We start from the raw sequence: 13,650 nt of genomic DNA on the forward strand, positions 1-13,650 counted from the left end.
ATACACACACAAAAATAAAATCATGTACGTTACATATATAGTGGTAGTCACATCACAGGAGCGGAGAAGTTTGCTCACCATTAGCAAATATCCTATGAAAGACTGTTGGTAACAGAGCAGCCCGTAAGCGGGAAGTAAAACGAGATAGAAGTCAATGAGTTGATGAAACAGCAAGCAGTTAACATCGATAAGAGACAGCTAGGTCAGAATCATGGCAAAACATGGACAAGACTGAGAATCTGGCCTGCCTCCAGCCACCTTTTTAAAATATACATAAGGAACATTAGTATTTCTAACTGAGAACTAGAGGGGGCAAGGGGGACGAGACACACACCTCTGACCAAGTAGACAATTATAGCCAACTCTGAGGTTAAGAAACTGGAAATTCTGTTCTTTCTGCGAGTGCTCTACAGTCCCTTAGCACTCCATTCAGCAAACTACTACCTTCCCCTACATCCCAGCAGATTCTCCTGGGCACAGATCTTGGCAGCAGAACCCATACTTACATACCTAGCCACATAATTTAATGGCAGAGTTAATACCAAGTAAGACTCAGTCTCCCAGCACCTTGGCCTGGAACTGAAAAGAGACTCTGGACAGACTGCAGTTAAGCATATAAAGAATCCTAGAGGTCAGATATGTCAGAGACAGGAAAGCATATGCATCAGCCAAGTGCCTGGAGGCACTACTCAAAGATACACTACCCCAACACTAAGCTTGCCCCTGTCCTCTACTGGAAGTCTCACTCGGCACATGCTAGCATGTTGCCCTGTCTCAGGGGCGCCAGAAGACACTCTACAAGACACTCCAGTATGAGGCCTCAGTTCTGTTGGGGCACTCCAAGAGCTGCCCAAAAGGATTTTCAATTCAAACCCATCAACTCTTTCCACCTGTGACTGGCTCTTACACTTCCAATGAGAATTACAAGAAACATCTCTCAACATTGCTGAACGCCAGCAAGCAGCAGCAGCAGCGAACACCCTGTCTAAACACACAGTTCTCCTTCACACTCAGAGTACCTTCAACCTGACACAGTAAACATCTTGCAACATGCTCCCTTCGCAGGTCTACTTGTTAGACAATACAGGTATGCACATATGCAATGAGGTGTTACATGGGGATCCTGGGGAAAATTACACAGAAAACAGCTTGGATCTCTCACAAGGAATGTTTTCATCTGACCACAACTCCAGAAAGCAGCTGGAACATCTAAGTCTCTGGGAACACCAGTGGCAAGTTTAAGAACTGTAGGTGTCTTTCCTATCCTCATAACAAGTTCTCCAAAGCTCTCCATTCATGTGACACTTTTCCTCCTGAAATCTATTAACCCTGCATTTTATGGCACTGGGGGAAAAAAAAAAGTAAATTAATGGATTATGGATGGCTTTGGCATTTAAGCAGTATGAGAAATCCTCCCTCTTTCCCACTCCCTTTTTCTTTGACAGATGACACCCAGCAAAAAAAGATTTCATCCCTCTTCCCAAAACTCAGTGCAATAGCAACATCCTACTACTAAATTAATCTCTCTTGTCCCTGAAATGCACAGGTGGCTCTACAAAAAAAAAAAAGAAAAAAGACTGATCCAGAATTACATGCAGAACAAGAAAAACAGCGGTTAGTCCTGTCAGTGCATGTGCTTCTGCAATCTGAAGTAGCAGCAAGGAGTGATGGGCAGAAGGGTTGCTTCCACACCTAAACAGGTGTTACAGGAACAAGTACGTATCAGCCATTTCCGATGCAACACAAGTCACAGGCACTACTCTTTCAGTACTTCCTCACCGAGCAGACAGGAGGATGTTCTGCAGAACACACTAGCAACTTTCTTTCCCCAAATCTCTTCCACACATTCAGCAAGTATTCCCTTTTGCTTAAAGTAGAGCGAAGAGGAGCTTTCGAGAGCATAGCCCAGAATGGTGCTGGGGACAGACATGGTATCAAAGAGCAGATCATAGTGCACCGAATCATTGTTCCCTTTAAATCCATGAGAATTACTGCCCTGCTCATTTTAAGTAAACACAGGAAAGTTTTCAGATACCAGCCAGCTGTAAGAAGTAACTGCATGAAGCAATAAACATGGGGGTCACTGACAACGTTAGGCCAAAGTGACTATTGCTCTGGGGCCTGAATGTGAAAATAGCCTGTCTGGCTACTGCACAGGCAGCACTACTAGAGAACCTCAAGCTCAAATACAGCCAGCAATTCTGATGACGTAGTTTTAAGTCTCCTAGTTGGGTGGACACTAGAGCAACAAGAGTACATTCTGCAACACCAGCAGCTTTAATTCCGGCTTGCACTGGAGCCATAGCTTTCACATCTGGAGGATTCCTCTTCTAATCACAAGTCCACTTGTGCTCACTTCCCTTTTTTAAGAAAGCACCAGTTTAGTTTCCTAGATAAATCACTTCACTTCTGAACACAAGGTGAGCGAGGCAGGCTACAACTGCAAAGCAGAAGAAAGTTTTTTTCAGGAACAACTGCAATTCAGCACTGCTCCTGCACAGTCACGCTCCCAGCACATGTCCTTTTCTCACTGAGGATACAGTTGTTACAGCACACATGCACCCAGCACTCCGAAAGAGCACACCAATCTAATTGCCTCTGTCCCTCCCACCATGCCTAACAGTAGCAAAGCTCTACAGAATTGGTGCAAAGGTGTAACTCTACTTGAGGCAACTGTTTGTGACACACACTGGAAGAGCCACCTTTATTCATGACAGCCTCTGAATAGCAGCATTGGGAGTCTGAATGCTCTTGAGAATGTCATGTTTGCTCATCTGCAGAGCCTCCCTCTTGGAGAAAGCCATGGCTCTAGATACCAACTTCGAATGGTTTGTTTCTACAGACAAAGTGCTGGCTACCAATAAGAGAGACTGCATCTCAATACTTTTAAACTAAACTAGAAAGAGAAGGATCTCTTATGTACTCGAGTCTATTATAGACCTCCTGTAAGTGGCCTGAATTCAATGCCAGGGAGCCAGTTGCGTTTGCCAGCATACAGGTATCAGATGTACACAACTCTTGGAAAAATCTTCCACCTGGACAAAGTCAAGGAAAGATAATAAAGTGAACCCCATGATGTCATCAGTCTGTGTGAAGAGTAAGTCACCAAGTTTAAAGGCAGAGAACTGAGTGTTCCTTCTGTCATGACCCAGCCTCCCTGGGTACAAGCACATATCAGAGGTTTGTTACAGGGAATAGAGACCCCAATTCTGGAACAAAAGAGGCAACACAAGAATTCTTTGATGGAGAGGAAAGTTAGAGGTCTTCAGGTTGTGGAGAGGCTACTTTTAGATGACAGATGAAGCACAGCACTCCTTCCTGTACACTGCCAACATCAAACCAAGAATTCACACAGACAAAAGCCTACAGTACACACTCCTCAGGTTTGAGAACACCTGCACAAGTTGGAAGACAGATAGCAAATCTGTCCCTTGAAAGGTTATGTCAAGGTACAATATAAAACATCCCAACTGCAGACAGATTTTGAGAGACATAGGAACAGCAAAGGTGCAAAAGAACAGAGCATGCAAGGATGTACTGCACTGCCAGAAAAATCATTTCTTACTTATGAGATAAAAGATTTCAGCACAGCATAGCTGCCTGAACAGGGCACGTCTTTGCCAAACAAACTCAAGGCAAACCAGCATCCTGTAGTCCAGGCCAAAGTGAATGATGCTGGATGGGGATGCCAAGGCAAGCAGCTCCCTGCAGCCAGAGACTATAAGCTTGATAAATGTTGGTTGCTACAAGAAACACTCACTGCCTCACTGGACACAGCTCTCAAAGCTTCACAACACTGGGAAGAGAACCATGAGTGTATTACCATGAAAAAGATTGCAGGGGAGATAAATTTAAGGATAATGTGCATACAGAACTTGAGAGCTTCAGCACCATTTCTCGGGTCAGTCCCTTGAGATCAAAAACTGATGAAGGGGCTAACAAGGGAAATAGTATCCAGTAGCAGTCCCTCCTGCACCTGAAGGTGGTCCAACCAAAAGTGAATTCAACTACCAATCTCTGGCAAAACTGATGTGGAGGTGGAGGAACATGTGTACGTACATACATGCCTAACATGACAGATAACCTTGAAAGGATTAGGTGCCTTTGTTTGCACAGTTTGTCTCATAGGCAAGTGTCACCTCCAACAAGCCTTACCTGACCCAATTTTGATCAATCCGTTGTGCTGAATGAAGATGGTGTCGCAGGTCAGGTTACCATGGATGATTGGGGGATCACAGGAGTGGAGGTAGCTAAAGATTCAGAAAAGAGCACTGGTCAGAAGACTACTGAGGCTGAGGCCAGGAATCTCCCACTCCTTCATCCCTTCCCTCTCTCAAGCAACATCAGAAGAGAACAGGAGGGTAAAGGACACATGCCAGGGATTTACAGTAGCAGGGAGGTACAATTAAGTGACTTTACATCAGCCTCTAGGCTAGGAAAGAATCATGAAAATTAAGCAATTGTCTCTAATGGACAATCTCCAGAACATGGGGGAAAAGAAAGCTTTCTCTGATCAGTTCCCAAGAAATGCAGGATACCAAGGATAAAGAAACTATTTCATCCACCCCAATACAGCTAGATGGATGCTAACAGCCTCCAAATTTCATACCAAAAATATTACAGCCTTATTCTGACCCTACTCATAGGGCATCAAAAAGGCACTCAGTGCCGTACAAACATATCGGTCATGTTTTCCAGCAGGCACAAATAAAGCCTTTCAGTGCTAGGGTCCCAGGTATATATGAGGCTACCTGTTTTCGCACCTCACTCCGCTTGGTTTTATGTTGGCAGCCAGCACAAATAAGGACTGTCAGCTCCCAAAAGCTTATTAGAACCCCAGCTATTCATCAACAGCCACACTTAGCCAAATGGCAACAGAATTTTCTCTACGGAGTGCTCTGACATCTGGGTTATTGCTCTTCTGAGGCTATTACTAGCTACACACCAAATCTGACTCAGGTAGAGAAGAGCCTTTAAAACCAAAACAAAAAACCCAGATGCTATTCAACTGTGTCACACTAAGATGGCTGCAGAAGATCTACATCAAGAAACATATAGATCCACACAGGCTTCTAACAACATCACACCACATTAATTATGAATTCACTGCATGCTACAGGGCTGCAGCCTGCCACAACTAGGAAAATTTTCCTCACTTCCCTCATGTGGAATTTGATTTCTTTGAGAGTTCTTCGCAACATCCTCTTGGCCACAGTTAGATCCACATTATAAAGCTGGATACTCTGGAGAGCTCCCTGATGCTCTGCTCCCACACTCGCTATGTCACAACTGCTGGGATCTAAAACATACATTGCCCTGTTTCTCTATTTTAAAGGCTCCAACACTGTCTAAATGAAGACTCTGGGATTGTTATAGGAAGTGCTGCTGACACTCTGCAGACCGTGACTGGGATAAGAATCAGGCTGGGTGACTAAAAGTGCTCTCCAAGCTCCGTTCCACGAAGCTTGCTAACATTTAGCAGCATGTATGTTTACAGCTTTTAATATTCTAGCACAAAAGAGGTCACACCACAACATCAGTGACTTGCATACCTGAGAGCAGAAAGGATCTGGGTACACCATCGCTTCCAGGCCTACAGACACAGGAGCAAAAAGGATAAAAATCATTCAAGGAAGAAGAACTAATCCCTAGTTCTGCAATTCATACCCTGTTCATGTGAAGGAATATATTTTCCATTCTGTGGCATCTTAGCCTTCACCCAGTACAGGTGTGTAGCAAAGCAAGAACTTAAGACAATCAGTATTCACATGCTCAGTTTAGTTTCTACATATCTATATAGGTCAAGAAATACACCTCCCCTCCTAACTCCTCTCATGCACAGACACCTTCCCTCTTTCCTGTATGCATACATGGAAAGGGATGTGCCTGTCACATCATACATATGAAAGTGCAGAACTGCTGGAAACAAACAGAACAGCTGTCCAGAAGAACCTGCAACTAAACTACTTTACAGTAATCAAAAGGAATTGCAGCCACATGTTATCACCAGGTTGCCTTCTCATTCATCAGGATCCTCTGCTGAGCTCTCCAGACACTGATAGCACTAAGCAAACACAGGCATACATGAAAAAAAAGTAGTTACCTTTTCATTCATAGTTTTGTGGTTTTTCTTTGTCTTTTTCAGGAACTGTTTCAAGCTCCCTGAAGACATATATTCAGTGATGAAGATCACCTGTAAGAGAAGTATGAGACATTATCCTCTGCTTCACGATTACCTACAGGACATACAGTGAGAAACCCCAAAAGACCATTTGCTTTACTTACCCTGGCCTTATTCTCCTTCACATCAGCCCAGTATTTGTGAAACTTCACAATGTTCAGATGTTCCAGCTGAATTAAGTTGTCAAACACCGCTTTGACTTTTTCCTTAACATCAGAAAGACAAAGACATGTTACATCAGGGACCACATCAGCCTGTATCTTACTTTTTTTCTTGGGTCTTGGTCCCCTTAAACAACACTGTACACTTCAAGCCCCTATGCTAAGAACAAACAGTATGTGATTTCATCCTACACCGAAACTTAGCTGAGCTTGGTTTGATCACCAAGACTAAATCAACACAAGAGCCCATGGAAATAGCACAACAACAGTTGTGCACATTTTCTGTCACATTTTCTGCACAGGTCAGGCTTAAGCTGAATTTGCTACATTTGAGCAGCACAGCACTCCAAATCTAGCTGATAAACCACATGAAAGATCACCAATATCTATAATCCCACCCTGGTGCAAGGTATGTTTCCCACATCTTGCTGAGAAACACACTGACTTACTTCCTGAAGCTTAAAGTTCTTCCGCTCAGAAAACTGAACCTCATTCCAAACAACTTCCACGCCTTCCTCTGTATCCATGGCCAGGTAAGCGCTATCAATCCCTGGGACATTGCGCTGATTCACCTGTATGAGCAGGATGGAGAGAGATGTGAGTACTAAGCCAGCAAGACCAGATCATTACCATGCCTCCTTCATTTGATTATTATGAACTTTGCATATTAACTTTTAATTAAACAAGCATTCCAGGACAGGACTGTGCACATATATTTCAGGAATGGGACACACCCAAACATGAGTACATTGTAGGCCACATAACCAACAAGTCCTGGGCATATCCGAGGGAAAACTACTTCTGCACAAAGGCTGTTTTATAGTAAAACATTAGATTTTTATGTTTCGTGATATCTGTAGTTAATTTAACCACAAAAAAAAAACCCCACCCTCCAACTGTACAAAAGGGATACAACAAAAGTCAAGAGCTCAGACATAACTTTCTGGAGGAATTTTCTGAAAGGTGGTAAGACATGAAACTCAAGAGGGGAAACTGATCCAAGCAGAGAGAACCAAAGGGAAAGTTGCAAGTTGGGAACACTTAGGAACTGATTATACATTGAAACTGCTACAATAATTTCTTTAGTTAATAAATGCAAAAGTTCACCCACCACAAGTACATCCGTACCTAATAAAGACATAGATGAACACTGAGAAAGCAGCAAGGGGAGAGGAGGGGACCTGACAAAGCAAGAGTTCAAAGCAGAGCATGGCTAGTGCTGTGGAGGCACTTAATGCTAGAAGACCTGCATGGGTACAAGACAAACACTCCCAGAAGTAGTGTTTACCATAATACTGTTTTTCCTCAGACATGTAGCAGTATCCAAAGATGTACATGTGTTCCCTTCCTCCAACATCTAGAGCATCTGTTGTTTTGCAATGCCTTTTACAGCTCTTTCACAGGCATGCAGAAGTTACAGTCATAGTTAAAGTCCTACTGCACCAGGCAATGCACAGTGATCAAACCAGATTCCCATCTCAAACTACTCAGAGAACACAAAGAATAGAATTTACCTTTTAAGTGTCAACCATCAACCATTGCTATTCACCATCAGCTGGCCACATACCCAGGATCACTCCACTTTCAGCTGACCCAATTATCCCCTTGAGGTAAAAGCTAATACAAAGATTTGGCTAGCAAACCCAGACCCATCTTCCACTTGTATTACCTTGAAGTCCTGGCTTCACAGCTTTTCCTATTCGTACTGTCTCACCTACTCTTCCCTCACTAGGGACCTCATCAGCATCCCATTTGCTGGAAGCCTCTTTCCATATATAAGGGCTTCCTCAAAAATCCCTTCCCCCTTGGCAGACACTTTTACATCATCAAATTTACTCTATTTCATCTACAGTGTTATGCTAATGAGAATTGATGCAAATGTTCTGCCACCCACAACACTTAAATGAATTGAACACTATACAATAGTATTGTGTTATCAGTCATTTCCTAACTAATAAAACTAAATAAGAGAAAGAGACTAGTTTCCAATGGACAGTGCTTTTCACTCTGGCAGACTGGGTACAGACTCAAAGCATCCAGCTGACCATACTGAAATGCAAAAAAACCTAGGGCTTGTACGTATAAAGAAACTCTGCTGTAGGAGGTAGGTACCAAGAAGAACTTGAGGTGACCTCAACAATCAGCTGAACATAAGCTCCTAATACAATGCATAATAACAAGGACTAACACAGTGACAGGACATGCACGCATGAGAACTGTGAGCAGAGAAAGGAGTCCACTGAGGTAATAAGGTTACTGTTGTATAATATGAACTAAAAATGTTTGCATTATAAATACCTGTTCCTTGGACACTAAACTGGGAACTGCTATTGACTCTCTTGATGGACAAGAGGCTTTGCAGAGGGATCTACATAGATGGACGTACTGGGAAATTAACAGCGTGAAATGGAACAAGTAAGTCCAAGTGCCAGATTCTGCACCTGGGAGGGAGTAACGCCAGGCACAAGGCTAAACTGGGAGAGGAGCAGCAGGAGAGCAGCCCTGCAGAAAGGGGCCTGGGGGTGCTGGTGGGCAGCAGCTCTCGAGGAGCCAACAGTGAGCCCTGGCAGCCCAGAGGGCAAACTGCATCCCGGGGGCATCAAACCCAGCCAGTCAGGAGAGGGGCCTGTCCCACTGTGTTCAGCGGTGGTGCGGCCTCACCCAGAGTGCTGTGTGTGGTGCTGGGCTCCACCGTTTGAGCAGGATGCAAAAGACCTTGAATGTGTTCGGAAGAGGACAAGCGAGCTGGTGAAGGGCTGGAAGGCATGTTCTGAGAGGAGCGGCTGAGGACTCTGGGTTTGTCTCATTTGGAGAGAGGCAGGCTGAGGGGCGACCTCATTGCTCTCTGCAGCTTCCCGAGGAGGGGACATGGAGAAGGAGGTGCTGAGCTCTTCTCCCTGGGATCCAGGGATGGGACGCCTGGGAATGGCTCAGAGCTGTGTCAGGGGTGGTTCAGACTGTACACGAGGAAGCATTTCTTCACCGAGAGGGCGGTCAAACCCAGGGACAGGCTTCCTGGAGAGATGGTTGATGCCCCGAGCCTGTCGGTGTTTAAGAGGTGTTTGGACAATGTCCTTAATACCGTGCTTTAGCTTTTGGTCAGGCAGTTGGACCAGATGATCCTTCTAGGTCCCTTCTAGCTGAACTATTCTATTCTACCCCATCAGTAGCTTGACAACTTAGGTTGAAAGCCAATCAATATAGGTAGGATTCTTTTCTGTGATCTTCCAAGGGAATCCTAGCAGGCCCAATGACATCCCATGTTCTGAAATTGCAGATGACATACTGCAAGAACAGTACAACCAGAGTGACATAGATTGCTCAGTAAACTGAGCAGTAAATTATTATGATAAAACCAGATGCAATGGACTGACACAGGTAGGAATAAAGAATATAGGCCACAATTAAAGACAACCTGATCTACAGAAAATAACTATTGAAAACAATCACAAGAGAAAAGCAGCTTAGCATGAACAATCCCATTCTCTTCCCACCCCCTGCCTCCTGCACAACTGAAGGTCGAAAGGTCTGAGATTTGATTTAAGGAGACATTAATCATATTTACCATAAGAACTTGGGTTGGTTTTTTTTTATATATATATATATATATACACATACACACACACACTGATATCAACATCTAAATACCAGACAAGGTCTGTTATGTTTCATCATTAAAGAAAGCTGAAAGACTGAAGATAATTAAGGACAAAACATTTACTCCTTCAAATTTCAGTATAAGAAATACCTTAGGAATGACAGTAATATAAGAACACCTCATACAACTAAAAGCTGAATGCCAAAAGGCTTTAATTTAATAATAAACAAGCCAAGAGCCAACAGAAAGGCAGATGTGTTAGTATTGAGGGCCAAGATAAAAGCCATGACTACCAACACCCACTGCCCATGCATCTATTATATTCCCTTCCTTCTGCTGACTATCCAAAGACCTTCTCGGTTTACTGGATTAATCAAGTAACAACAACTACTCAAAATCTGCCCCGATAATACAGCCAGCAGATGTGGATTTATCATCTCTTCTCCCATTTTTGGGCAAGTTTACCACAATTTCTATGACTCATAGGCAATATTCCAGGACACCACATATGACTCAAGACACTAAACCCATCTGACATTACTGACAGTAATTCTCAGCACAAAAGGAGATTCAACAACTTGGGCAGAAGAGTAAAAGGGGAAAAATGCAAACAGACAACTGAAAATGCAACTGCAAATTACTCCTTTGTTCAGATTGCCAAATCACTGTTCCACATCCCTCTCTGTGATCAGCAAAGTGGAATCCTAAACCCTCACGAAAGCACATTCTAGCACTTGCCCTGTACCTTTCCGAGGGTTACGCCTAGTTATTGCCTCCAAGCAGCTATTGGTGACTGACGGATGGTGGCAAACTTAACAGCTCACAGTTCAGAAGCAATGGAACTTACTTAACACCATTGCAAACAGAGGTAGTTGTAGGAATATAAATTTCAACATCTCAGCGAACCTTACAGAGCAAGACAAAATAAAAATACCATGTTGAAAATGCTGCCTTCCATGCTTTGCCCTGAAGGGCAAGGAGTGTAACCAGCAATGTAGGTAGCCTGGTACACCCGTGCCCTGAAGAGACAACAGCAATACTCCTCTCGCCCTGAAGAGCGGGCATGAACAGAGGATGAAGATGACACAGGTTCTCTCCTCACTTTGCCCTAACTTCCTGCAAGCTTTGTCAAGCAATTTAACACTGACTGGTTTAGCTTGTTTAATTTTCAGTAGTCTTTTATAACCCAGACTAAAAACAACAAGCTGCTCATGAACTGTTTTGATGAAATGACAAAAGATGACCAGCTCCAATAAAATACCCTGTGTTCCTAGAGATAACTTATTACTCTGAAGTGTTCCTTTCCTAGAAAGCCCACATGGACTAGGTAGCTTTTAAACTATGAAGGAAGAAGTTAACTGAACTCAGTTTAGCATGATTTTCTGAAGACAACAGAGGTTGTTTTGTGGTTCCACAACCACAAAAAATTTATAGCAGAAACACTAATGTAGCTCTCTGTCCATATAAACAAGAGGTAAGGAAACTCAGAAAAAATTTCAAGTGAATTTAAGTAACTAAAGCGCAGTGGGGGAAAGATTTAAATGTTGTTACTTCAAGGCATGACTTAGCTCTAAGGAGAAAAATATTTGAAAGATATTTCCCTTAGTCAGGTTATTTGAATTGTCCAATACATATTTTTTTCCATAGCTCTCAAATATCTGGATATCTATCACTGAAAGAACACAGACTTTTGGAGAGGCGTTCTGCAGTTCACATGATCTGTCAATTAAAAGAAAAAACAAACAGCCAGCCTAAGGCACAAGTGACAGCAATTATTTGCAATCAAGAAAAAATATTATAAAAATTGGAAAACCCCACAATAATTAGAATATCAGTACAGAATGAAACTGCACTTTGAAGAAAGATCAGGAATGACAGCACATTAGGCCAGACACTTACAAAAAGAGCAGTATCTCATTAAAAGTAGCACATTTATGTTAAAAAGTTACCCTGGGTGCTCGTTCAAGGCCAGAGAAAAAGATAAAAGCTCTGCTCAACCAGCTTGGCAAAAGCTTGAGAACAGAGAGAACACACCTATGGAAGACAGTAGCGGGACCACAGAGGAACATTACTTCTCACTGAGCTGCGGTGAAACAAGAACTAGCGCATTTACCAACAGAAAGAGGAAACAAAAGCATCTGTGTTGCAAATTTGAAGGTAATCTAGAATGAAACAAAATCAAAGAATGCAAGATCTGCTGCAGGCAAAGGGGGAAAAAATTCAACAAAAAGAAGCAAGCCTACTACACATTTTAGTTAAACTGACAGCACTGGCCTTTGCAATTATATTCATGGTAGTAAAATGCTTGAAAGGTGGTTAATCAAAAAGAAAATTAAAAATAACTACTGTAACGTAACAATCTCAAGGAAAGGGAGATATCAATTACCATGGCTATAACAAGCCAATTCATACAGCAATCGGAAGTATAAGGAAAAAGCAAATCTGACCCTCACCAATGCAACAGTTGGTTCTTCCACACAGCTATGTGCTGGAACAAGTAATAAGATAAAATACATTAGCAATAAGCTTGTCTATGTAACCAAATGAACACATTGACCATTTAAATACAGAATTAAAAGTCTCCCATGAGTTGGAGCTTGCCCTCACTTGTAATTTCACATGCAACAGCCCAAAAAATGCCATCTTGAGAAACAAACCAAAACCATAGTTTTTAAGCACACCTAGTAGTGTCCCTGCCACCTCCCAGAGATTCCTGCTCTGTGCTGACCCACGCAGCTGGACCACGAAGGGCAGAACACAGCCTGGAGCCAAGACACTGTTCAAGGAGCCCAGTTCCACCCCATCAGCGAGAATGACAACTGTTCTGCAGAGCAGCAGTGAGTTTTGAACCATACCACTGTCACACAGACTGCAGCCCAGAGGCCAATGCAGCCTGTCCAAAAGCATTTTGACAGTTCTAGCTAAACCACATACTGAGGGGCAGGCTTCACTGAAAATTCATGTCAGATAACTCTCAAGTCAGTAGATTAGCAACAAAAAAGTATGATGAGTCAATTTGCTTTGTCCAGAAAAAGCACTGCTCTTGATATCCCACAGGGAGACATGCATCATTCCCATCCGTTTAATGGATAACAGAAACAAATACGTAAGTTGTCTACTAAGAGCCCAAAGGGACAAATGCTTGGTTTCATTTGGCACTTCAAAATAAATGAGCAACCCAACTGAGTCAAAGAGAGTTCAGTCTTACTGAGCTGAACTATGGAATTAGGAAGAGATGATAAATTTCCCATCCCTACCTCCCAAAGGGAAACAGAAACAGCACAGCAAAACAAATAAGGAAGTGGGGAAAAAACCCCAGTATCCTACAAATATAAACCATTCAGATAGAAGTCCATCAGGAAGGTTACAGTAACTCACCAGTACCTCTATATTTACTGTACTATTATCACTCCTGTATGGTTATCAAAATCCTCATCAAACATATGACACCAACAGTTCATATCCCAGAGAACAGTCAGAAATAAAACTGAGTGGAAGCTTCAGGAAGTTCCCAGTACTGAACCCAGGGGCAGTAAGCTCAGGTGAGCGCCAATAATGCGAAACACCACAAATGGGGGAAAACCAGACAAGATAAACTCCAAGTTAGCTACTTTGATGCTGCACTAGCCCATTCTGTTATGCTGTGATACTTGCACTTGTTAGAGATCTTCAAACCACTGCAGATAACTCTGAAAAACATCACATAGTCT

At 42.8% G+C, this 13,650-nt stretch overlaps 1 protein-coding gene across 2 annotated transcripts in view; it reads right to left on the reverse strand.

Annotated features, from left to right (window-relative positions):
• NRBP1 (nuclear receptor binding protein 1) overlaps positions 1 to 13,650 on the reverse strand; it is a 43,728-nt gene that overhangs the window by 19,154 nt on the left and 10,924 nt on the right. The window contains exons 3-8 of one of the 2 annotated variants that reach the window (XM_040598751.1): positions 6,792 to 6,914; positions 6,286 to 6,387; positions 6,104 to 6,193; positions 5,553 to 5,593; positions 4,156 to 4,250; positions 79 to 102 (exon numbers count right to left, since the gene is read on the reverse strand). In XM_040598751.1, the coding sequence (XP_040454685.1) occupies positions 79 to 102; positions 4,156 to 4,250; positions 5,553 to 5,593; positions 6,104 to 6,193; positions 6,286 to 6,387; positions 6,792 to 6,914 (475 nt within the window). The remainder of the gene's footprint in view (positions 1 to 78; positions 103 to 4,155; positions 4,251 to 5,552; positions 5,594 to 6,103; positions 6,194 to 6,285; positions 6,388 to 6,791; positions 6,915 to 13,650) is intronic. The other variant, XM_040598752.1, reaches the window with a different exon arrangement.

The sequence above is a fragment of the Falco naumanni genome, chromosome 6, assembly GCF_017639655.2.
Source record: "Falco naumanni isolate bFalNau1 chromosome 6, bFalNau1.pat, whole genome shotgun sequence".
NCBI lineage: Eukaryota > Metazoa > Chordata > Aves > Falconiformes > Falconidae > Falco > Falco naumanni.